General features: G+C 47.0%; 1 protein-coding gene across 1 annotated transcript in view; it reads left to right on the top strand.

Annotated features, from left to right (window-relative positions):
- The window catches only part of LOC147706908 (mechanosensitive cation channel TMEM63A-like), a 926,114-nt gene that overhangs the window by 835,196 nt on the left and 68,154 nt on the right, over positions 1–22,764 (top strand). Inside the window, exon 12 of the mRNA XM_086926171.1 lies at positions 21,723–21,856. Coding sequence (XP_086782297.1) covers positions 21,723–21,856 — 134 coding nt within the window. The remainder of the gene's footprint in view (positions 1–21,722; positions 21,857–22,764) is intronic.

Genomic DNA, 22,764 nt, shown 5'->3' with positions numbered 1-22,764 from the left:
GAAAACCGCACCAGACATGTGTATTTATATAGGGTATATTTGTTTTAGCAACTTCTGACATGCTTGTTAAACATAGGTTTCTTGGTACAAGGCAAAGGGATTTGGGGTGAGGGGTTAAAATGGGATCCCAGTCATTGCGTGAGATTTAAATTAAATCTGTGATGCCAGTGCCATGAGTGATGGTGGGCATGTTTTAAATAATTTAAAGCCAGTTTATCATTCCACTCCCTCACTAGTGTACTGTTGTACATATCAAAGTTATAAATATAATGAGCAGGCAAGCACAAATGCATAACCGTATCAGAATAGCACTTTAATCAGGCGATTCAAGGGTCCGCGCCATCCGACAAGAGTGCGGAGTATGATCTATGTGCACGCCAAAAGTCGCTTGGTCTGGCTTGAGGATATTGATCGAAAGCATATACTTTAGATTTGATTGTTGCAATAGATCATATCCTTAAGCCATTGATTTGTGGTGAGTACTTTCATCGGCATCCAATCCATTACGACCCTCCTTATAGCAAGCGCAAGGGTCATAGATGCAAATCGACAACCTGATACAGTAGCAGTGCCAGTTGCATTGTAGGAGACCGCTGTATCTCCAGCATGCAAAAACCACAGTTGATGGACAGAATGCAGAACAATGTCATACATTCACCCCAGTACAGAGATCTGGGCCTAAATCCATCGTTTTTTTGCACTCCACACCACCCTAGTTCAGACATGGCCATATGCAAATCAGCCTGACCCTGTGCCTCATGGGAACAGTCCAGCCCGAACTGCCAAGCCATGCCTTCCCTGGACCGGAAACAAGCTTCCGAGGACCGGTTTCTGGCATTCCAGCCGTCTTCAGCCCGGCTTGCTTGAATCCAGTGGTGTGGAGAGCATGGGACTCACGTCTGAGCATACCCATCCCACTCGGGGTGACAATTGCAAAAACCACAGTTGATTGACAGAATGCAGAACAATGTCATACATTCACCCCAGTACAGAGATCTGGGCCTAAATCCATCGTTTTTTTTGCACTCCACACCACCCCAGTTCAGGACATGGCCATATGCAAATCAGTCTGACCCTGTGCCTCATGGGAACAGTCCAGCCCGAACTGCCAAGCCATGCCTTCCCTGGACCGGAAACAAGCTTCCGAGGACCGGTTTCTGGCATTCCAGTCGTCTTCAGCCCAGCTTGCTTGAATCCAGTGGTGTGGAGAGCATGGGACTCACGTCTGAGCATACCCATCCCACTCGGGGTGACAATTGCAAAAACCGCAGTTTATGGACAGGTGTGCTCTCCTTTGTTCCGAAGACCTTCTGAAAAACATAACTAAATCTATGGTGTGTACTTGCACAACAATCTGGCCCGCCTGTACAATTGAGCCATATCTTGATACTGTATCAAATGTCTATCACCGATTCCTTCTTACTACGTTTAGCTTCAGCATAGGGCATGTTCTGTTGACCTTCCCAGAGAAGGGGCTGTGGCACAAGCTGTTACCTCCTTGCCCCTGTGATAACCGTTCTGCACAAAGCACCATGAACCTTATTTTATTTAGCAGTTTCTATAAGGAGCCTACTAGACTGTTCCGACTCGCATTGTTGCGTGCTGCCAAATTGATATTTTATAGATCTGCTTTCTAATTTTTAAAAAAACTTGCTACAATTTTGGTCTCTATTTCTGTCTGCAGGTATATTCAACAATGTGTTGAAATTAGAGATGTGATGACATGTATGTAAGGCGACTATCAAATCAATTTTTAAGATTTCCTTTTTAGGTTAGTTTGCTTTTTACCTTCTTTATTTTATAACTCTGTGTTTTTATTGTATACTTGCTTCATTCCTCATGGGTTTTATGTGGCTTTCGTGTATCTTTTATGACATTTTATTGCCGAAGAAAGAATCATTGAACTGAACTGAACTGACAAACCCATTGCACTTCAAGATAGATGTTTGTGGTTCGCTACAATCTAGACCAAATGTCTCAAAGTCCTGCCAGTGGATCGCCTTTAAATTGGGAGCCTCTCCATTGAGCAGCAAGCATCTTCTGTCCCAGGAGCTTTGAGCTTTTAGGCATGACCACGTTCACGGGTCTGGTTCCACTGTGAGCTTTAGTCTTCCACAGCAGACCAATGGTTCTTCTGTTCACAGGAGCCAAATAACGAGGCTCTCTTGGAACAAGACTTTCGGGCAGAGGTGAAAATTTCTCTCAGGACAGTTCTCCTCGTATTCCCTCCAGTGGATGTTCTTCTGACCCCCATCTTCTCCAGGCTTGAACACAGGGTCTGTGGACAGAGAACAGGTCTTTAAAACAATTTTCTCTATGGGGTGATGGCTGCAGTATTTGGATCCTGGGCCGGTCTTCACCCAGCAAATCCTCTTATCCTGTGTTACTCTGGGGAGTCCAGGGTTGTGTGGCTAACACCACGTTTTCTTACCCAGATTGCCCTTCAACTGCCAAAGTGTGTGTGTGTTTTCTTATATTTATATGACATAAAACTCTGAAATTGGAGCCAGCAGCAAATCCCTTGACAACCTGCATTCCCACACTTCTCGCAATGAAAATAGAAACCCATGTTTGTCAGTGGGCCTATCAGAGTTGACAGGAAAAGATGAAAACTGTGACTGCATGAACTCAGTATAGAGGTTAGTGGGGTCTTCAGCGGTCACAGGTTTTGTTTGTTATTTTCCCTTTCAATAGGGCTATCTGAAAGGCACTAGGTTTAATCAATTGCATGGCCAGCGAAGTAAGTTGGCCTGATTATGCCCTGCTTCAGGTCGAAGGATTCTGTAATCTGGGTCAGCATCTTGCGTTGGCGTAACAGCAAATCACCAGCCCATAAATGAAATTCTCCCACAATTATTAGACCATCAAATTGGAAAGGACAGTTCAACAGAAAATCCTCTAACCATTTAAAATAAGTCTCCAACATTTTTTCTAATGTAGATATAGAAGAATAAAAACCTATAGTAATCAAGTTACTTAATTGTAGCAAACAACTAAGCAGAGTGACACCTTTGAGCTGTGTGGGCTATCATAAGAATTGATCTTCAGGGAAAATTAGTATAGTGCCACCACCTTTCCTATCGTTTCTCTCCTGTTTAAGTTATTTGTATCTAGGAGGAGCCTTCACCACGGGCGACATAATTGTCAGGTCACCTGGATTTCATGATGGCTGAAATTTGAATTGCAACAACACGCCCAAAGTGGGATGGGTATGCCCAGTGTGAGTCCCATGAACGCTGTGTCTCTGGAACCAAGCTATACCTGGCGGCTGATTTCTAACTAGGGTGAAACGGTCCTGGGTTGCTTGTGTTCCAGTTCAAGGAGGGCCTGGCAATTCAGGCTGGCTGATCCAATTGGAGCAGGGTCAAGACTGAGTTCCAAATGGCTGGGTCGAAACTGTTGTGGCGGTGTGCAAAATAACTATTGGTGTGGGAGCGGCCCCAAATGATTACCTGTGGCTGAGATCATTTCAACCATTCCATCTATCAATTTCTTGTATAGTTTAAGCTAAACTTTGAAGGCCCTTGCTCAAGGTTAAGGTCTAGTTTAGGGTTTGGCAGACGGATACTCTGTCACAAACGTTACTGATATCCCGGCCGCCTTATTACAAGTGCATTAGGATATAATACATTTGTAATAAAACAGAAAGGATATCCATCAGGTTTGTAAAGGCGTACATGTCCTTCAAACTCTAAATCAGGCCCTAAGTCCAGAACTAGGTCTGTGTTTCTCTGCGGAATGAGAATATAGTGATTCAACAGAAGTATTGACTTGGTCTGAGTCACCCTTTCCCTGAACTATTGATTCATCCCTTTTTTTTTTCTGAAGATCGGTGCAACATTCTGTGAGTAGGCCGGTGAATCCTCACTAACGCCTCCCCGTGGCAGCCTGGACAGGGTCATGAGGATTTGTTTTCTTTTTGCTTTTAGAGCAATTACTCTGCTTGTGTTTCCTCCTTGTGGTGGAATTGGGCTCCTGACCAACCAACACTCAACTCCTTCTACAGCGTTATAAAATGTTAGTGGTTGTCGTGAAAGGACATCTCTGGTTCCCACTCTTCAGAAATATGAGCATTAATACATTTGAAATTGAGGCAGACTTTTTTCAATTACCTAAAAAGCATTGACAGAAGGTTGTAGCCTAACTAAGCACAACACTAGCAAGGCGGCCACTTGTGTCAGCACTGTATGCCCATTGAGTCATTACAAACTCGCTTCCTGAAATCTGTAAAGAAAAATAGTTCTAAATTATGCTAATTCTTTTGGTGAAATTATTTTCTATAACTTTCTGATTCAGTGGGAACTATTTCAAAAGTAGCATAGGCAAGTCAAAAAAGAATCCATGAAAGATATGTATCCGTGAAGAACCATTTAAAATCAAATACTACTAGCACCACCTGTGCAACTTGAGTACATTTTTCTTAACTTCAACTTTGTGTTGTAGGGAGTGAAGCAAAACAGAATGCACAGGTCTGGCTTAGAAGGGCACGGGGAAAGTAGTGCCGACTCTCCTGTCTCCTTCCCTGCGGAGTGCAGTTTTTGCACTTTTGATATGTCTCTGTCGCTGAAATGCATTCATCTATGTTTTGAACCCTCAGTTTTGCACATGTCCTCAATAGATGAAGTTGAAGCTACTGCTTCTACAGCAATTAGATTGATAGTGGCCAGTTCATAAGTTGAGTAAAAAATACAACGTCCAGTTGTATTTGACAATCAACAGCTCTTGCATTGTATTTTGCCCAACGAAACAGGTAAACAGCCAACTTCTTGTATTAAACGCAGGTTTTAAGTGCCGAACAATACGGTTGAAACACCTCGTTAGCTCTATTTATTCCACTCATGTACTTGTTATAATCAAGTATACAGTTGGGCTCATGCACTTCGTCCAGCTGCCCCCAGGAGATAACAGGATAAGTTCTCTCACCATGAGTGCACTTCCTGTTTGTCACACAGTTTCATATTGAGCAGTTCATTGCAACATAACACAGTGCAATGTCCTTTTAGAAGCTTTAAAAAAAAAAATATCTCCTAAAAGTATCCTTTGCTGTTGCTTCAAATTGTCCCACACACCAACGTCCAATTGTGTGCAGTTTGCTAAACAGCTAAATAGCTGAATAGAAATTGTCTATATGAAGGTTATAGCTTTGCGAAGTAGAGAGTAAGGAAGATCCCACAAAGTCTTCTCTCTAGTTCTTAATTTGAAAATGCAACCAGCTACATATATGCTGGAGTCGCTTCCAGTATCCTTTAATCTGTGTGTGTGACCAGTGGAACTCTCGCAGAAGATATACATCTTGATGCCAAACCGCGTGGTCTTTCTAGGTATGTACTGCCTGAAGAGGCGCCACCCTTTGTACAAAATGATTCTTCCCTTCAAACTTTGCTAAGAAATGGTCCACCACAGTCTGTCATAGCCTGGATGTTGGTGGCAATGTGCAGATTTGATATTGCATTGCAGCTCACACTGTTTATGCTTATGTCAGATGGGTTAGATGATTGTTGCCAACATGTAAGTAGAAACCAGTAAAACTATACTGATTATTTCTGCAATATAAATAATACTGCAGCTTACAATATGCGTAAAAAAGGCAATTCCAGCATCAAGAACGTAATTAACATTTCAGTCCTGCTCTGTAGGCTGACAACAAAGAAAGACAGGATTACAATATTGTACAGTTGTCCTGGCGCATTCAGGAAAAGGTGTAGCATAGGAAGTCATTCACAAGTGACTGCTGGAGTGGGAACAATTATGTTTCTGTTGCTTTTAGAACAGAACTAACTGAAATGTAACTACATATGCAACAATAGAAAAAACCCAATTAGACTACAACAGTATAGATCAGTCAAAGCTCTCAAGATGCCTCATGTCAAATGTCTATTGTTCCAATATTCATGGTTCACGCGGTCCATTCTTGTACTTTGTTTCCCTCACAAATTATCAATCAAAAGTGACAGAATGGCAATGCAAAACCCAGAACTGAAGTAGTCAACCTCTCTGGTCATGACCAGCTTCAAGTCTAAATTGTGTATAGGGAAGTGGGTACTGGCCATCTTACTGTCATGCCCAAGCAGGAAATAGTTTGATAGGTTGACCACTAAAAAAGGAGGCCATTGCTACATATCCTTCTACCCTAGAATCTTTCCTTAGAGTGACTATGCACCATGGAGAGCCTGCCACTATTCAAGGCAAACAAAAGAGGCAAAGATGGTAAGTAGCGCGTCAGACAGTAAGCAGGTGGGAGAGAGGAAGCATCGGAAAGGGGAACCTCTCTGTACCCATAAAAAAGGATTCATTCTTGCTTTTGGATTGTGATTCCAAAGTACATATCTTTTCAGGGGTGGCACATATAGACTCCTAAAAGCATGACTGTTCAGGGAAATTTGCAGCATTCCCGTAGTTTATTGTAATTGGTAAAGAGAGATCACAAAGGGAATCCATGCACTGCATGCTCAGACATAATCTCCACATCTTTAATTTTACAGATCAAGTACTGAGGACATACTGTTCTCGTTGTCCAAGCTAGAGGGGTACAAATAAATGTTTACTTGGGTCCTGATAATGATTGGGGCGTAAAACACTTTATAGATGCACCTTCTCATTGGTGCTCACAAGGAGATTACAATACAAGCACAAATTTCATAGAGCAAAGGAGTTTGCACTTACAGTTTGCAGTAGGAAATACCTGAAGAAAATTACAGGAGCAAAATGCCATTTGGCACACCCAGTAATGAGTACATTCATGTGCAAATATTGTGAGATTATTCTTCTTCCTGGATGTGAAAAACGTAATCTGCTGCAAATTACATGCCCCAAAATTTTTGGAGCCCGCACTTTTGTGAATTTTTGGGTTTGCAAGTGGCATCTGATTTTTATGGTACAACAAGATTTAAGCCCTTTAAAGGTGAACATCTTAACAGAATACCTGTGACAGGCACTGCCACAGTTTATCAGCAGAAATCCATTTGGAAGGACCAGCAGATCTTCTCCCACCATCTTCCATGCCCAGGAGGCAGCCCGATGTGCTTGGGGTGCATGGAAAGAATTGCGATTGAGAGGGGCCTTTAGATGGGAGAGGTGCATGGCCTTTCTGCGAGCCCCAAGCAGGAATTCATTCGGAAGCAGCACAACCGGAAATCAGTTTTTCTCTGACATCTAGTGGACCATTTCCTTTCCGTGGTAGAGCCGATTTGGAGTGCTGAGGCCCAGTTATCCCCCAGTGAAGGAGAAAAAGGGCCAGTTGGGGTTGGAAGAGGCAACATAGCCCCCATTCCCAACCCAGGGAAGGGCAAGACCTTCAATAAAATGGCCAGTAGTTTGGATTCCTGCTCAGGTATCAAAGCCCTTGGGTAGCAAAACTATGCCTCAAGACATGGAACGCAAACAATGGTGGAGGGCATTGCCCCCCAATGTCTAGTGATACTTTTCCCTTCCATGGATGAACTGTGGACTAGAGTCCAGTGTGGTCTTGGTCAGCAGAGTTTTGACTCTGCCAACCAGGACCACATTGGATTTTAGTTTCCAGAGACCGTATTGAATATCCACGTCTGCCACAAGATTTTGTTAAAAAGAACATGGCACAAAATAATACCAAATAAAACTATGACACGTTTGCCTTCCCTGCTGCCTTGAGAAAGCCCCATACACAGCTTTTTGTGCCCACAACCCGGAGGCCGGCAGCAGAGTAGTATGATCAATACACAGCCATATGACCGTCATCCCAGGGGCACGGCGGCACTGCATAAATATAAGTATCACAAAATGCGTTGTAGGGCATGCAAGGATGAGCAGCAGTAGAACAGAGTTTTTCGAGAATAGTTCTCTTCATTTTGTGTTGAAGTTCATAACAGTAAACAAAACATCCCAACTAAGCAGCAACTAAGAGGCAATTCACAGCTGTGCAGCAGGATAAGCGATAGTGACCTGACGTGGCAACCCAGGCAAGCAGTGGCGTGTCCAATGTCTCGCATCCAGCACATCTGCCCCAGCACAAAGAAGAAGCCAGCAAAGACCGGTCGTAATAGAATGTACAATGCCCTGGAACGTCATCCGTCAGTGGGTGTGGGAGCATGCAGTGGGAATGGCACAGGGTATACATGTATAAAAGTAGTTAGAAGCGTCAGGCCATCCGAAACGGGAGATTCTAAAATGTCAGTTACTGCGTGGAGGCCTGGGGGGTGTGTAAGGTGGAGGTTATGCATCTAAGTAGTACTTATGGTTAGGTCTAGTGCACCGGTCGGGGCGCTAAGTTGTGACGAGTTGGCCTTCCGACTGAGTGCTGTTGTCTGGGTGTGTGAGCAAATAGCGCACCAGTGGGTCCCAGATGTCGCTGGGACGACACGCAAGAGGTAATAGTTCCGCGAATGTGGTATGTTGTTCTTGGCAATAAGTCAAGTCTGCCAGCCAGTCTTTAAATTTTGGCGCTCTGCCTCTGCTCCATCGACACGCGACACGTCGTTTGGCCAAGAGTAGGGCAGTGTCGATAAATTTTCTGCAGTCTTTAGGCAGCCGCATCGTGTACCCGAGGAGGGCTATCAACGGATCCGCAGGAACCGTCTCACCCACCATCTCCCCGAGAGCCTCCGTCACCTGCCGCCAATAGCATGCCACCTGGGGGCATTCCCATGCCAGATGAAGAAAATCGGCATGATCAGCATGGCAGCGCTCACAGCGGTCATCATCCGTCAGCCCGAACCTTTGCTTCCGCACCGGCGTGTAGTACACCCACTGAAGGAATTTGTAGTGGATGATTTTCAATCTGCTACTGGCAGAGATGCGGGATGTGAGCGCACAACAATGGTGCCATTGTTCGTCTGTTACGTCAACGGCAAGTTCAGTAGACCAGTGCAGCCGAGCTCTGGAGTCCGGCAGTGGAGCAGCCCCCCGAAGTTGGCGGTAGAGACCAGAGACCAAATGTGCTCCGTCCTGTGATCCTAATAAAAAGTGTAGCGGAGGCAGAACCTCGGGTTCGTTGGGGACCTCGGGCAAAATGTCTCTCATCCCTGCGCGCAACCGTATGTAGTAAAAGAGCTCAAGGGGAGTACGTTCATGCGTCCCAAAGAACAGGTCCGCCGATTTGAAGTGACAGTTGGAGAACAAATCACCCCAGCAACCGACATGGAGTCTAGTGCAAAGGCTACGGAAACCCGGTTCACCCAGAAGAGTGAGATTAGGGTGATAGGTGAGCGGCAACCTGGGCGAGTACAGTAGTGGGCAGGACAAACTCTTGGTTATGCGGCGCCAGGCATCCAGCGTGCAGGAAACCGAAGTGTTCGGCGTGGAGATGGACGATTCAGGGCAGTGCATCAGCCCATTGAGCGGAAGTGGGTGTACTATCCAGTCTTCAACCGCTATGTGCGGCATAAAGGGAGTGGGAGCCATCCAGTGGTAGGCGAAATGTGCCTGTGCACACAGGTAGTACGCTGTAAAATCAGGGATATCAAATCCCCCCCTGTCATAGGGAAGGGTCAACGTGGACCACTTAAGCCGGGGGCTCTTACCTCCCCAGAAGAGCCTGCGCAACTCCACCCATAGAGTCTTGAAGAAAAAAGCGCCAGGGAAATAAGGGATGTTGAGGAAAAGGTATAGGAAACGAGGTAGTATCACCATTTTTATGAGCGAGGCCCTTCCGGCCATGGACAGTGGCAGTGTGATCCATCTGTCGACGGAGGCTGTCAGTTTGGTTATTGCCACTCCGTAATTGGACCGCAGCGTCTCGTCCTTGTCACGTGATATGCGTATCCCCAGATAGCGAAGATCTGATCGACACCACTCCAGAGGGTAGTCGAGAGGAAAGTCAGTCACCGCGTCCGTTAAGGGGTAGAATTGTGACTTGGACCAGTTGATGTAGACTCCTGACACCCCGCCAAACAGAACAAATTCACGAAGCAGTGGATTGAGATGTGTCTCAGGGTGCCTAACGTACAGAGTGATGTCATCCGCATAGAGGGACACATCGATTTGACGCTGCAAGCATTGCTCTGCCCCGCCCCGATGCAGTTGTCGCAAGCGACAGGCAAGAGGCTCGACCGCTATGGCAAACAGCAGGGGAGAGAGTGGGCATCCCTGCCGGGTGCCTCTAGTGAGCGCAATAGAGTGCGATAGGCGACCGTTGATTAGTACTTTCGCCGTGGGATTAGTATAGAGGAGGCGCACCCAGGAAATAAACAATTTAGGGAACCCCATGCTGGGAAGGACTGAGAAGAGGTAAGGCCACTCGACCGAGTCGAAAGCCTTGGTGGCATCAAGGAATACAGCTGCTACAGGCGTGTCAGGGTGAACTGTACGGAGTAGAGAGAAGAGGGTGCGAAGGTTGTGGGAAGTGGACCTGCCCGCTACGAAGCCAGACTGATCAGGCAGCACAAGTCTGGTCATCAGTAGCGATAGCCGGGTGGCCAGTATTTTAGCAAGTATTTTTACATCGCAATTTAGGAGGGAGAGTGGACGGTAAGAATCGCACGATGCGGGATCCTTATCTGGTTTCAAGAGGGAGGTGATCATCACTTCGCGCATAGAACAGGGAAGGATCCCATCAGAGAGGGATTCCGTAAACACCTCACGGAGCACAGGGGCCATTATGTCGATATAGGCCTTGTAAAACTCGGCAGGTATGCCATCGAGTCCCGGAGCTTTGCCATTCTTGAGAGACATGATGGCCTCACGGACCTCGTCGAGTTCAAAGGGTGCCGCAAGGAATGCCCTGTCCCCATCGCTGAGCCAGCATAGCGCCACGTCGTTGAGGTATTCGGCATAGGGTGTGTCTGCCTCCGCTGTGGATGTATAAAGCGAGTGGTAGTGCGCCGTGAATGTTTGCAATATCGCATCCGAGTCCCTGATTGTGGAACCGGTGGCATCATTGAGTTCCAGTATGGTAGTGTGCACTCGTGAAGGTCGCGTGAGTGTAGCTAGCACCTTCCCAGGCCTATCGCCTTCGCAGTACCTACGGGCTGTCCAATGTTTACCACGGAATTTTACTTCCCTGGCAGCCTCCTCTTCGTACCTTGACAGAGTCTCCCTAAAGGTAGCGTGTAGTTCAGGGTTAGTCTCAGACACCATGCGGAGCTCCAGGGCCCGCAGTTCTTTTTCCAATGTACTGATCGAGTGTAAGATGTCACGTAGTACCCCGTGGCCCTTAGAGATGCAGCATCCCCTAATGGTGACTTTGAACGCCTCCCATATGTGTTCGACCGAGTCAACTGACCCCTTATTTCTAGGAAAGAAATTCGCTATCTCCTCCCCCAGCTCAGTGCGAAACAGGTTATCGAGAAGGATGTCAGGGCGGAGTCTCCACCGCGGTCGCGGATCGTCCCACCCAGGTATGCGAAAGCGTAGTAACACAGGGCTGTGATCAGAATAAGTTCTTGGTAGATGGTTCACCCCTACCAGTTCCACAGCTACATCCCTGTCGATAAAGAAGTAGTCTAATCGTGTCCATGTGCCAGTGTGGGATGTGAAATGTGTACCCTCCCTGCCGTGAGGGTGCAAGTGTCTCCAGGCATCTATCAGACCGCCCTCCTCTACAACCCCCCCAATGCCTCTCTAGCCCTGGGCTTATAGGAGCTCACGCTATCTGCCCTATCTAACGGGGGCACCAGCGCCAGGTTGAAGTCCCCACCCCAAACCACGTGTTGTGCCCCAGCAGACGCAATTTTGCCCCACAGAGAGGTAAAAAAGACAGGTGTATCGATATTAGGTGCATATATATTCACAAAGGTGTATGTTTCGCGGCCTATCCTACCCCACAACAGTGCATAACGGCCCTCCCTGTCAACCAGCTCTCCAAATCTTTGAAATGGCACATTACGGGCAATGAGAATGACACACCCACACCCCTTGCATAAGTCGAATACGAGGAGAAGGTACGACTTCCAGCCCACCTGCTTGCAAAGTTGGTGCCACCCTGAACGGGCAGATGCGTCTCCTGTAACATAGCAACTTGTACATGGTGTCTATCGAGGTAGGCAATAACATTACGGCATTTCTTAGCATTGTTCAACCCCCTGACATTCCAGGACGAACAAATCAATCGTGCAGTGGCAGGCAAAGCAGCCATGGATAGAGCAGCAATAAACACATCAGCGTCTGAAAGGACGGCACAAGAAGGCCACCTCCGTCCCTCCAGTACAAGAGCCCACACCAGGTCAGTGTACACGCATAGAGTCTAGTCGATGAAAGCCTCTTGAAGCCCCCCCCTCCCCCACCCACCCCAGCATCCCAATCATGCCAGTGGCCGAGCACACCCTCCCCCCTCCCCCCCCCCCCCCCCCAACTGTAGTAATACAAACAACCAAAACAGCAACAGAGCAATGGGGATCACCCAGTAGGGGTAAGACATAGAGTTTGCACAGCCACTTCCCGGCCCATAGCTCCAATACTGTACCGCCCTTGGTGGAGACTAGGGCCAGGAGAGTGGTTCTCGGTTTACATTACCACAGGGATGTAGAGTTCGTGCAGGACCACCATTCATGAGTCTCCCAATGTCTGCACTGCGATCCGTAGGGAAAGAGCAAACCAGTGTGGATGATGCATGTCCCGCAGTTCATGCAGGCAGTTAGTCGTCGTGTGGCGCCGGTGACAAGTCCGCATCCTCTCGCTCATCTGCAGCGTCCCGGTTCTCTCTGCGTGCCCTCCGGATCGATTTCAGGAAGTCCTCTGCTTTCTGCGGGTTAGTGAAAAATCTTTGCTTACCCTGATGCGTCACTCGAAGCTTCTCAGGGTATAATAGTGCATAGTCTATCTGGGCCTCCCGCAACTTTTTCTTCACCGGTAGGAACTTGCGCCGCTCATCCTGAACCATTGGCATTAAATCCGGGTAGATGGAGAAGGTAAAACCGTTGTACTGTAGCGATCTCTGAGTTCTGGCCGCCCTAAGGGCCGCATCACGGTCCCAGTAGTTCAGAAGCCGAGCAATAATGGGCCGTGGTGGGAGGCCGGGCTTGGGCACAGGTGCCAGGGAACGGTGGGCCCTCTCCACGATGAATTGAGGTGAAAAGGCCTCCTCTCCGATCGAGCCCTTGAGCAGTTTCTCAATGTACAACTCCATCCTACCCGTATCTGTGGACTCCGGCACATTGGTGACTCGTATGTTGTTCCGGCGGCTGCGGGCCTCTAAGTCCTCGTTCTTTGCTGCTATGATCCGGAGTAAGTTATCCATCCTAGTCAGTTGCGCCGTGTGAGTCGAGGCGACATCAGAGTTGTCAGATATTCGTTGCTCCGCAGTCGTGATACGCTCCTCATGCCGGTCGACCTTGTGTACCAGAGCATCCAGTCGGGCAGTGACCCCATCCACCTTCTCAACGACTGTGGCGAAGCCTTGTCTCATTTCCTGTATGAGGTTGGTGAGGTCAACATCACTAGTAGGAGATTGAGTGGCCTGCGGAGACGATGCGCTGGGCCCAGGATTCACCTGCGTCGATTTCGCGCCTTTTTTTGCGCTGTCGAAGCTTAGCTTGGGTTGGCGATTCTCAGTCCGTACCATGGCGGCGACTGTAGGCGGCCCCTGGGTGCTGTGGTAAGCAGTGATAGCTCAGTCGATCTCCACAGGACGCAAGTGTACAATCCTCTCGGGGGAGGCACAACAAAGTCAAGTCAAGTCATAAAATTTATATAGCGCACTACATACCCAGAGGGTTTCAAGGCGCTTGGGGAGGGGAGGGGGATTATTTGTCAAATATCCACGTTTTAAGTTGTTTTCTGAACGCTAGGTGATTCTGGGTGAGGCGAAGGTAAGCGGGGAGTGAGTTCCATGTTTTGGCAGCCAGGTATGAGAAGGATCTGCCTCCCATGGTGGTTTTGTTGATGCGAGGGACAGTGGCGAATGCTTGGCTGGAAGAGCGAAGTTGGCGGGAGGGGGTGTAGAAGGACAGTCGAGGGTTGAGGCAATCTGGTCCGATGTCGTAGAGTGATTTGTGTGCGTGGGTAAGCAGTCGGAAAGTATTCCTCTTATTGACGGGTAGCCAGTGGAGGTCTTTAAGGTGGCCAGAGATGTGTTCATTGCGTGGGATGTCTAATATGAGCCTGGCTGAGGCGTTTTGGATTCGTTGTAGTTTCTTCTGGAGTTTGGCGGTGGTACCTGCGTAGAGGGTGTTTCCGTAGTCCAGTCGGCTCGTGACCAGAGCATGGGTGACTGTTTTCCTTGTTTCGGTGGGGATCCAGCGAATTGCGAGCAGGTCCGTGTGTCCCTCAAGCACTGTGCTGGCAAAGGTGGCAGAGCTGCCCAGGCCAAGGTGCCCCTAGTGTCCCTCAACTCCACACCGGTAGGGAGCTAGCGTGGGCGTGTCGTGCCCCAACAGGGGGGAGGGTCCAGCCCAGAAGAGCTAGGGATGGCGATGTCCTCCTGGGCAGAGAGTTGCGGGGGGTCACCTCCAGCAGAGACGTAGTGCAGGATGTGTTGACTAGGCCCCAACACGGATGGAGGAGGCAGACCAGAGCAGCCTGTTGCGCCTGGAAGCACGGCGGCAATCGGGAGCGCTCCACACACCGGAGGCAGCGCAGGGCCGTCACGGCAGCAGGGGCGGCACGTGTTGGGATCGCCAGGCGTGGGGGGGCCAGTCCTGACCCCCGATCACTCAGCCCACCAGCCCGCACAGCACACTCCACGAGCGCCAGTCAGGCGGGGGCCGCTCCAAGAGTCCAGGGGGGGGGTCGATCGGCCCTGCGGCGTCCGCCTACCTGCGGCGTCCAATCCTCCCCACAACACCATCAGCGAGTGTCCGCAGCAGCAAGGGGGAGTCGCTGCAGGGGGGGTGGGAAGCGGCAGCCGCCTACCTCGAATCCGGGCCCCCTCGCAAACGTCCCCACAGGATTCTAGCGGCCGCGTTGCACTGCGGCCCAAAGCCTCGTGACAGTCCTCGGGGTCTCGTAGCTAGCAGCGGCCGGCCACTCGCACACGCCAGCTCCAGAGCAGACACCGGAGAAAGTTCAACAGCCCGTATCTCCGGACTCCAAACTCGCAGAGTCACCGGAGTTGTGCCGATTGTGGGCGATGAGGTCCTGCAGCCAACACTTGAAAATTGAGGCGATTCAGCGCCCCGTGGTAGAGGATTAATGTAGGATAATTCACCAAGAAGCGGGAGCTACACACTTAGGCGGCCATTTTGCTTATAGTGCCCTCGGCTGTTAGTTTCTTATGAGATCTGGTTCAATGTTCGAACCAGTACATTTGTCTAATTACTAACACAAATAGCTCTTTCTAATCACTATTTAGATCTACATAAGATAAGATCAAGATAAGTAACTCGATTTTGACCTCTAATTCTCTGTGATATATACATTTTTGTGGGAAAGGGGTATCTTCCAATTTTTAGGTCAATCATGAATATTGGATATTCCACCCAATACTAAGGGATTTGCGACTTATGAGGCAAACCCCTTCTCTTTAAAACTGGCAATCACCCAGGTGTCTGTTGAAGTAAATCTCTGATCAGCGGTGGAAAAGGAAAGTTCTTTAGTTTCTGCCCATCAAAAAGTTAATGAACATCTATACGCAAGTATTTGTGGCATTCACGTTTTGCAAGTCTTTTCCCATCTTTAGGAGTAAGTCCTTTTACAGGGTGAAAAATGAATGTGCACATTGCATCTCCTCTGAGGGTTCGTGGAATGGGCTTCCTACATGAAGAAAATATTTTCAAGCGGAGAAATATTGCAAAAAATAAACAAACCCTGGCTTGAGGATTAATACAGTGCATTGGAAATGTGTTGCGTCTGTGGGGAAGTAAACAAGACCCATCATTCTAGGGCAGATGGCACTATAAGGTGAAGCACACAGTAGGGGCAGAGAGCCAGGTTGGCCTTCAGAACCTTGCCAGAATAGATTGTCAGTGAAGGGGCCTCCAAAGCAGTGTTAAAAAGAGGTAATAAAAAATCTTTCCAGAAATATAACTGTTATTAACATCATTGCAATGTTCAACTCTCCGTGCACTGATAAGGACCCCAGAGCTCAAAATTCTCAAAATCAATGGACTGTTTCAACTGGTCCACAAGTCTGTTTTAGATGTTTGGGTCTGACTGTTGTTGAAATTTGATGATGGCTTATATATGGTGCTTAAATCTCAGGTCTCACTTTTTGGATCCCCACAACTTAAAGCCTTAGTTAGAGTCTAGGCTTTAGTGGGTGGCCTTCCCGCCATGTCCGCAGAAGCCTCCTCTTCCTGGCCGAACACCTGCCTGCCCTCTTTAGAGATACCTGCCTGGCAGAGATCTCTAAAACCACTGATATGTCCCTTGCAGTAATGGCTGTGAATATGCTGAATGGGCACCAGGCTCGCTGCACTTGGTCTGCAGAGTTTTCCAGCAACAAACGCAGGGATTTATTGCTGAAAACTAAAAACGAAATGCCTGGATAGGCAAAGTGTTATCTCCCTGAGCAATGGGTCCACTAGCAATGTTTTGTTCTTATTTATCCCAGCAGCGGTTAGGCCTCCATTCTTGGGGACCCCCTTCCCGTTTTGAATGGCTTACCACCTCTTTTCAGGAGGTGGTAAAATAATGTTTTACGACTGGAATTCAGTCGCAAAGCATTAATACATACAACTGCAATTAGATATTTGGAAAGCACGTCCTAAAGAGGCCCCTTCCAAATACAGAATCGGTATTGGATCACGGAACCTCATTATGATTCAGTAACTGGTTTGCACATAAGAAAAGGCATCTGGCCTTTTACGACCACTGAAAAGCTTTGTGCATCTGGCCCTAAAACAGTTGTCACCAAACCCTTCATTACCATGCAAATCTACTTATAAAATCTGAAATGTCAACATTATTGGATAGACATTTGGAAAATGTGAGACTTGGATTGAAGCACTTTTTAAACATTGAACATGTTTGGGCCAACAAGTGTAGAGGTGTATTTAGAGATGCATTGATAAACCATATACATTTTTTTTTATTGATATCCTTAAAAGGATGCACAAAGACCAAAAATGTCAGAATTTAAAATGGCATAGATCCCCAAAAAGACCTAAAATGTGGAGGTGTTCAAACAGTTATTAGTATGTTTGCTCTGGTTTACTCCAATGCTATAGTGGTCTTTGAGCCTGAATGACATCTTCCTTCCAGAGGTCTACAACACACATCACCTGTGCCCTGTATCTCCTGTATCCCATATTTTCTGTCCCTGGTGTCTCATCTAGCCCAGATCTCCTGTAACCCATGCCTCATACAACCCACACAGTCTGTAATCCCCCATGCCAGTGCCCCATCTCTTCTTTATCACACATTCCTTATAACCTGTATCTCCTGTACCCCATATATTTCCCACTAAGTATTGCCCATTTCTGCTGTACCATGTATCTCCTTGACCTCATATTGCCTGTAACTCCTATGACCTCTGTATGTTGCCCATATGACCTGTAACCTTTATTTCCTATAACCATGTCTCATGTAATCACGTCTTTTACCCTATAACTTATGTAACCACAGTTTTTTTTATCCAAAAAAATCACATCATATCAATCCCTATTTGAAGTAACCCATATTTCCTGTAACCCACTTTGCTGGTAATCGTTAGAATGATGGATTTAACCCAGATCTCTTTAATGGAGGTGAATGTTTTGATGTGTTCTGCATTCCATCTATTAATTGTGTATCTTTTGCTTTCTCGCCCTAAGTGCGCCGGGTATGCCCACATGTGGGTCCCGGGCTCACTGTGCCACTGGATTCAAGCTATCCTTGCTGATGAGGGGTTAAAACACAAAACTGGTCCTAGGATGCTTGTTTCTGGTCCAGGGAGGACCTGGTTTGGCAATTCGGGCTGGACTGTTCTCATGAGGCACAGGGGCAAGACTGATTAGCCTGTGACCAGGTCTAAACTGGGGTGGCATGGTGTGCATAAGAATGATGGATTTAACCCAGATCTCTTGACAGGGGGTGAATGTTTTTTTTTTTTCTGCATTCCATCCATCAATCGTTTGTCTTTTGAATCCTTAGCACCGCCAACTCCGATCGCCAGAAACCCAAGTATCAGTCTCATATCTTCGTTTTCTCTGTGTTAATTACTGTCTGCACCTGTTGACTGGACAAAGTCCTGTTTCTATCCACTGGGTCTGGAGGCATCTCGGGCAGAGAAGTTGAGATGGGAGAGTACCACTTTTAGATACCTAAGGTTGCAACTCTTCCGCTCTGAAGCTTACCTGTTAGATGCTAGTTTAGGACTTCCTTTAGGGCTCAGAGATGGCAAAGAGCCTCTTGGAATTCCCTGACACTCACCATTGCAGCAAGGACCACCCTAACCAAAATGGTGATGCTTCTCTATCATTTTGCTAATCTGCCACTGGTTTTCCTCAGAAGCACCCTTTTAAATTACCACTTTTGGAATATAGGAAGATGCAGAATCTGAAACGTCCGGTTGGCCTTGGGGTCCTGGGAGTTCCAGAAGTTGAGCTGTGTTACACGCAGCTAAGACCCAGTGGATTACTGGGTGACTGGGAAGACAAAACGTACATTAACTCATTGGAGAGCTGCAAGCAAAAAATGGATTTTTATTGCAGGGACAGATGCTTCCTACTGTTCAATCTCTGGGCTCATTGGCGCGACTGGAATTAGTGGCACTCCATTGTCACGGTGGGCGCTGCAGATAACGCAGGACAGGGTACTTTACGCACCCAAAGTCCAGCTGAGCAGTATAGTGACACATATGAGGCTTCGGAGTAGCCAAGAACGGGGGTTGTGGGGACAAGTGCGCTAAGACCCATTGATGGACCAGATTAAAAAAAGGAGCGCCAACAGCACTTGACTCTTTGAAGGAGGGGGTCGGACTTCCCCGGGTCAGTTCTTGAGGCATAAAGCCCTGACTGTGGGTATGCACTCACAGGGGATTTCAGACTCTGAGCCATTAATGCATACAGGACCTCTTTACCATGGGCTGTGGAAGGAGAACATTACCTGGCTATACAATGTCCCTTTGAGTACTGGAGGAGCTCCCCTGAACAAGTTAAAGGACAAGTAGGATCTTGATCCTGGCAGACCGCTCCACGAAAAGGAATTGGACAAAGTATTAGAGTACCCCCAGAAGGTGTCCTGAAATTCAAGACTCCAATGTATCCAATATTACCATCTTGACACAGGGCCTAATTAACTCCAAAAACACTTAGTAAGGTGTACAGCACAGCATAGTTAACCAGTCCCACTGCCATGCTGAACAGATGGACTTTATCCACATCATAGAAGATTGCCCCATAGTAGAACAATTCTGGGGGGTTGAAAGAAAATTTATTGAGAGAATTGCTGGAAGGTGTCTTTACACCACCAGGGAGAACTGTGTATTCAGCTTGGCCACTCGCCCCAGGGTAGGCAAGGCTAAAACTAGGTTTTCTGATCTCCTAATATTGGCGAAACACACTATTGCGATGAAGTAAAAGGCCTGCTCGGGCAGTGATTGTGACTGCATACTGTAACAATTGTCATCTGAATAGGCATAATGGAAGGAATTCAGAACCAAACAGCTGATTGTTGGCCATGAGTCAAGATGCATGTTAAGTATGGAATCTCTTGATGCATAACTAATGAGAGACGATTGATTGTGATTCTTTATTCACCACACACGTCAGTGTATAAATGCAACACAATGAGGTGGTGGTTATGCAAGTGATTACCAAGAGATAAAACACCTGAACTTGCATGACATCATTGTCACAATTAAATTATAATATTAGCAAGTCTTCTTTGTTGCACACGAGGTCGTACCGATAAGAGGAAGTCCAGGCTGACACCACAACCGTTGTATTTGAGAACTACCTGCTAGGGCTGTCTATAGGGAAGTTTGGCATACTATTTGAAATACCAGCTTACAGTCATTTCTGACTTTCTCACTTATTAAAGTGTGCGACTACAGAGGGTAAACCTCCCCCTCACCAAGATGAATGTGTAACCCATAGGTAGGGTGAGTTGTAGGATAGATTATACCAGGGTACAGAAATCTCCTAGTCACACTTTCATGTTTGCAGTGTTTCGCTTTGAGATCCCTGCTACTAATCTTTGCGGAGCAATAAACGCCACCATCTGTATAACCTCCGTTTGTTTTCTGGGATTCTATATTATGAGAAACAACCTTCGAGCCCTTATGTTTGACCTTTTTAATTTTGACTGGATGAATGTGTACAGATCAGATAGGGCTAACACTTGGATCTCAAGCAGGCCATTAGCCCTGAGAGGCACAACCTGTAGCGGCTGGTATGGATTGGTAGGGGGGGGGGTGGATATTTAAAAAACAAGAAGAAAAAAAACATACCTTACTGCCCCTTCTCTCCATCGTCTCTCCTCGTGTGGGGAATGAAACCGTAGGCAGCCAGGCTCCCTTGACAATGCAGCGTTGTGATTGGTCTGAGCGCCGTGGTTCTATGTTCACCCAAGGACTGGGGACCTGGGCATGTTCTCCATGCAGGCTGTAATGCAGCCTGCACGGAGAACAGGGAAAGTGCGCATGAATGTTTTGCCGGCCCAGGAGGGCCGGCCAAACCGTCATCGCGCACTTAGGAGGTGCCACCATTCCTCGACCTGCCTAGCAGCCCCGCCCCATCATACAAAGCAGACACAGGAGGAGGACATAATAGAATGATAATAACATGGTTATCATTTTATTTTTACCTTTCTTTTACTGCTTCAAGGCAGTGAGGAGACGCTCCTCTGTCTTAGCGCACAATCGACCACCGGGCATAACATGGGCCGAAACATGGCACAACATGGATGCTAGAATAATTGTGCTTACAGTGCAACTTGGTGGGTATTTTTTAACCTTATCTGGCCTACCATGAATACAATTATGTGGTTTACATCCGAGGTAAATTTAGATATGTGGAACCCTATGATTATCGAGGGCTGTTTTATGAAGAGCTCCAATACAAGGTTGAGCACAGCCTTTCCTCCCCTTGGCAGTAACTGCTAGCCACAAAGGGGTAAGGTTGCCTATGATGAAGCATGCCACAACAGGGTGGGTGAGGTTTCCTTATCCAGAATCTTTGATCCTCGAGACCGCAAGAGTCCTTGTAGAACATGAGCCTCTGTATGTGCTGTGATACAGGCCCTCCCGTAAACCTGTTGTGCGATGCTGTTGCACAATTTATGACCAGGGAGAGGGTGGTGATACATAGAGGTGAACCCAGGGGTCCTAGGAAATTCCCAATAACTGGAGCTTGGGATGAGTTAACAGTTAAACCCTCCAATGTGATAAAAATGATGATATAACTAGTATATGAATTGATGATGATGTGATTTGAGTGTATGCCTGATTTCCCTGTATTTTGGGGACTTTTTATTAGTTATATGTAACTGTAGTTTGTTTATTTATCTTTTCTTTGTTTTTATGTTTAATTTTTTAACCGACTAAACCTTTTAATGATATTGATATAACTCATTGGAGTGGCTGCCCTGGCAACAATAGCAGTGGTACTAGTGATCAAGTGCATCCCAACGTCTTCTGGGTTGCACACGTATGACCCTAGCCTCACACAGTACTAGTCCGACTTATCTCACATACACATAGCTTAGTTCAACCTCGCCTCCCCACACAGGTGTTTACAATGGAGGATGCTCCAAGCCGGATGGATATTGTCACTGTTATGGGTAGTTACAATAACACATAGTCGATGCTGTGTGAAGCATAATGACCTGTATATAGGAGGCCTGGGTCGGGGTAATGGGCAATGTTTTAACACTGTTATATCTGAAATGCCAATTGAAATTTGTTTCAAAAACTTTCAGCATCTGTTTACCATGATGTTTTGTTCCCAAAGGTGGAAGCTATTGAATACTACACTGTTAAGAAGGACCTACTGCAGCAGGAGTATCTAAAAGAGATGGAGACCGTGCACAGTAAACTCCTGGGAATGGCTTTTGTAACCTTTGCCGAGAAATCTACGTCCACCGCGTGAGTTCATAAATCTTTATTATAGCGGGTGGTGTTGTGTTGGACTCTGTTGTGGAGTGAATGAACAGAAACATTTACTATGATATCACTGTCTTTGGCTTTGTAATATAGCCTTATAGCCCGCCGTAGCGGCCTTTACCGGCTATTAAAGGCCCGCTGAATCGTTAAAGGCCCGAGCCGAAGGCTAGGGACTTCAACGAGACAGCGGGACTTTAATAGCAGGTATAGCCCTGCTACGAAGGGCTATAAGGCTATTAGAACATTCTGCCACTAGAGGGCAGAATGTTCTAACAAATTAAACAAAGGGTTCTCGAAGCTCGAGGGGGATATAAATCCCCTCGAGCTTCGGGAAGCCTTTGTAGAACATTGGAATGTTGCTCTGCGGGCCTTCACCGGCCCGTAGAAGCAGGGAGCACTCCATTGTCTGCAATGGAGCTCCCAACATTCCAATGTTCTAATTGTATTTATATAAGACTCCATATCCCTGACGAGGCGCTGAGGCGTTTTTCAGTGAGTAGCATGCTACTTTGGAACCCAAAAGGATTAACGGTGGATTAGTATAGGGAAATATGAGTATTTGAGTGGCGGACATGTGAGTCTGTTAGTTGGATTGACTACTATAATGGAGAGATAGAATAGGCAAGAGTCTAGAACGTGTTATTTGGGAGATCATAGTTGCAATATGTGCTTTTGGATTAGTGAAATGAGAGATAAAGGAGGGAAGAGTCTCTAGAAAGTGATTAGGTAGACCATAGTAAAATGAGTTTGGGATGAGTCAAAATGAGGGATAAATGAGAGAAGAATTTAGAAAGGGTTGTTTTGGGAGATCACGGTAGTCAAATGAGGTATGGGGTGAGCCTGGCGGGAAAGAAGTGGGAAGAGTTTAGAAAGGTTTATTTTAAAGATCA

The sequence above is a fragment of the Lissotriton vulgaris genome, chromosome 6 (assembly GCF_964263255.1).
Source record: "Lissotriton vulgaris chromosome 6, aLisVul1.2, whole genome shotgun sequence".
Lineage (NCBI taxonomy): Eukaryota > Metazoa > Chordata > Amphibia > Caudata > Salamandridae > Lissotriton > Lissotriton vulgaris.
This window is presented reverse-complemented; position numbering and strand designations above follow the sequence as displayed.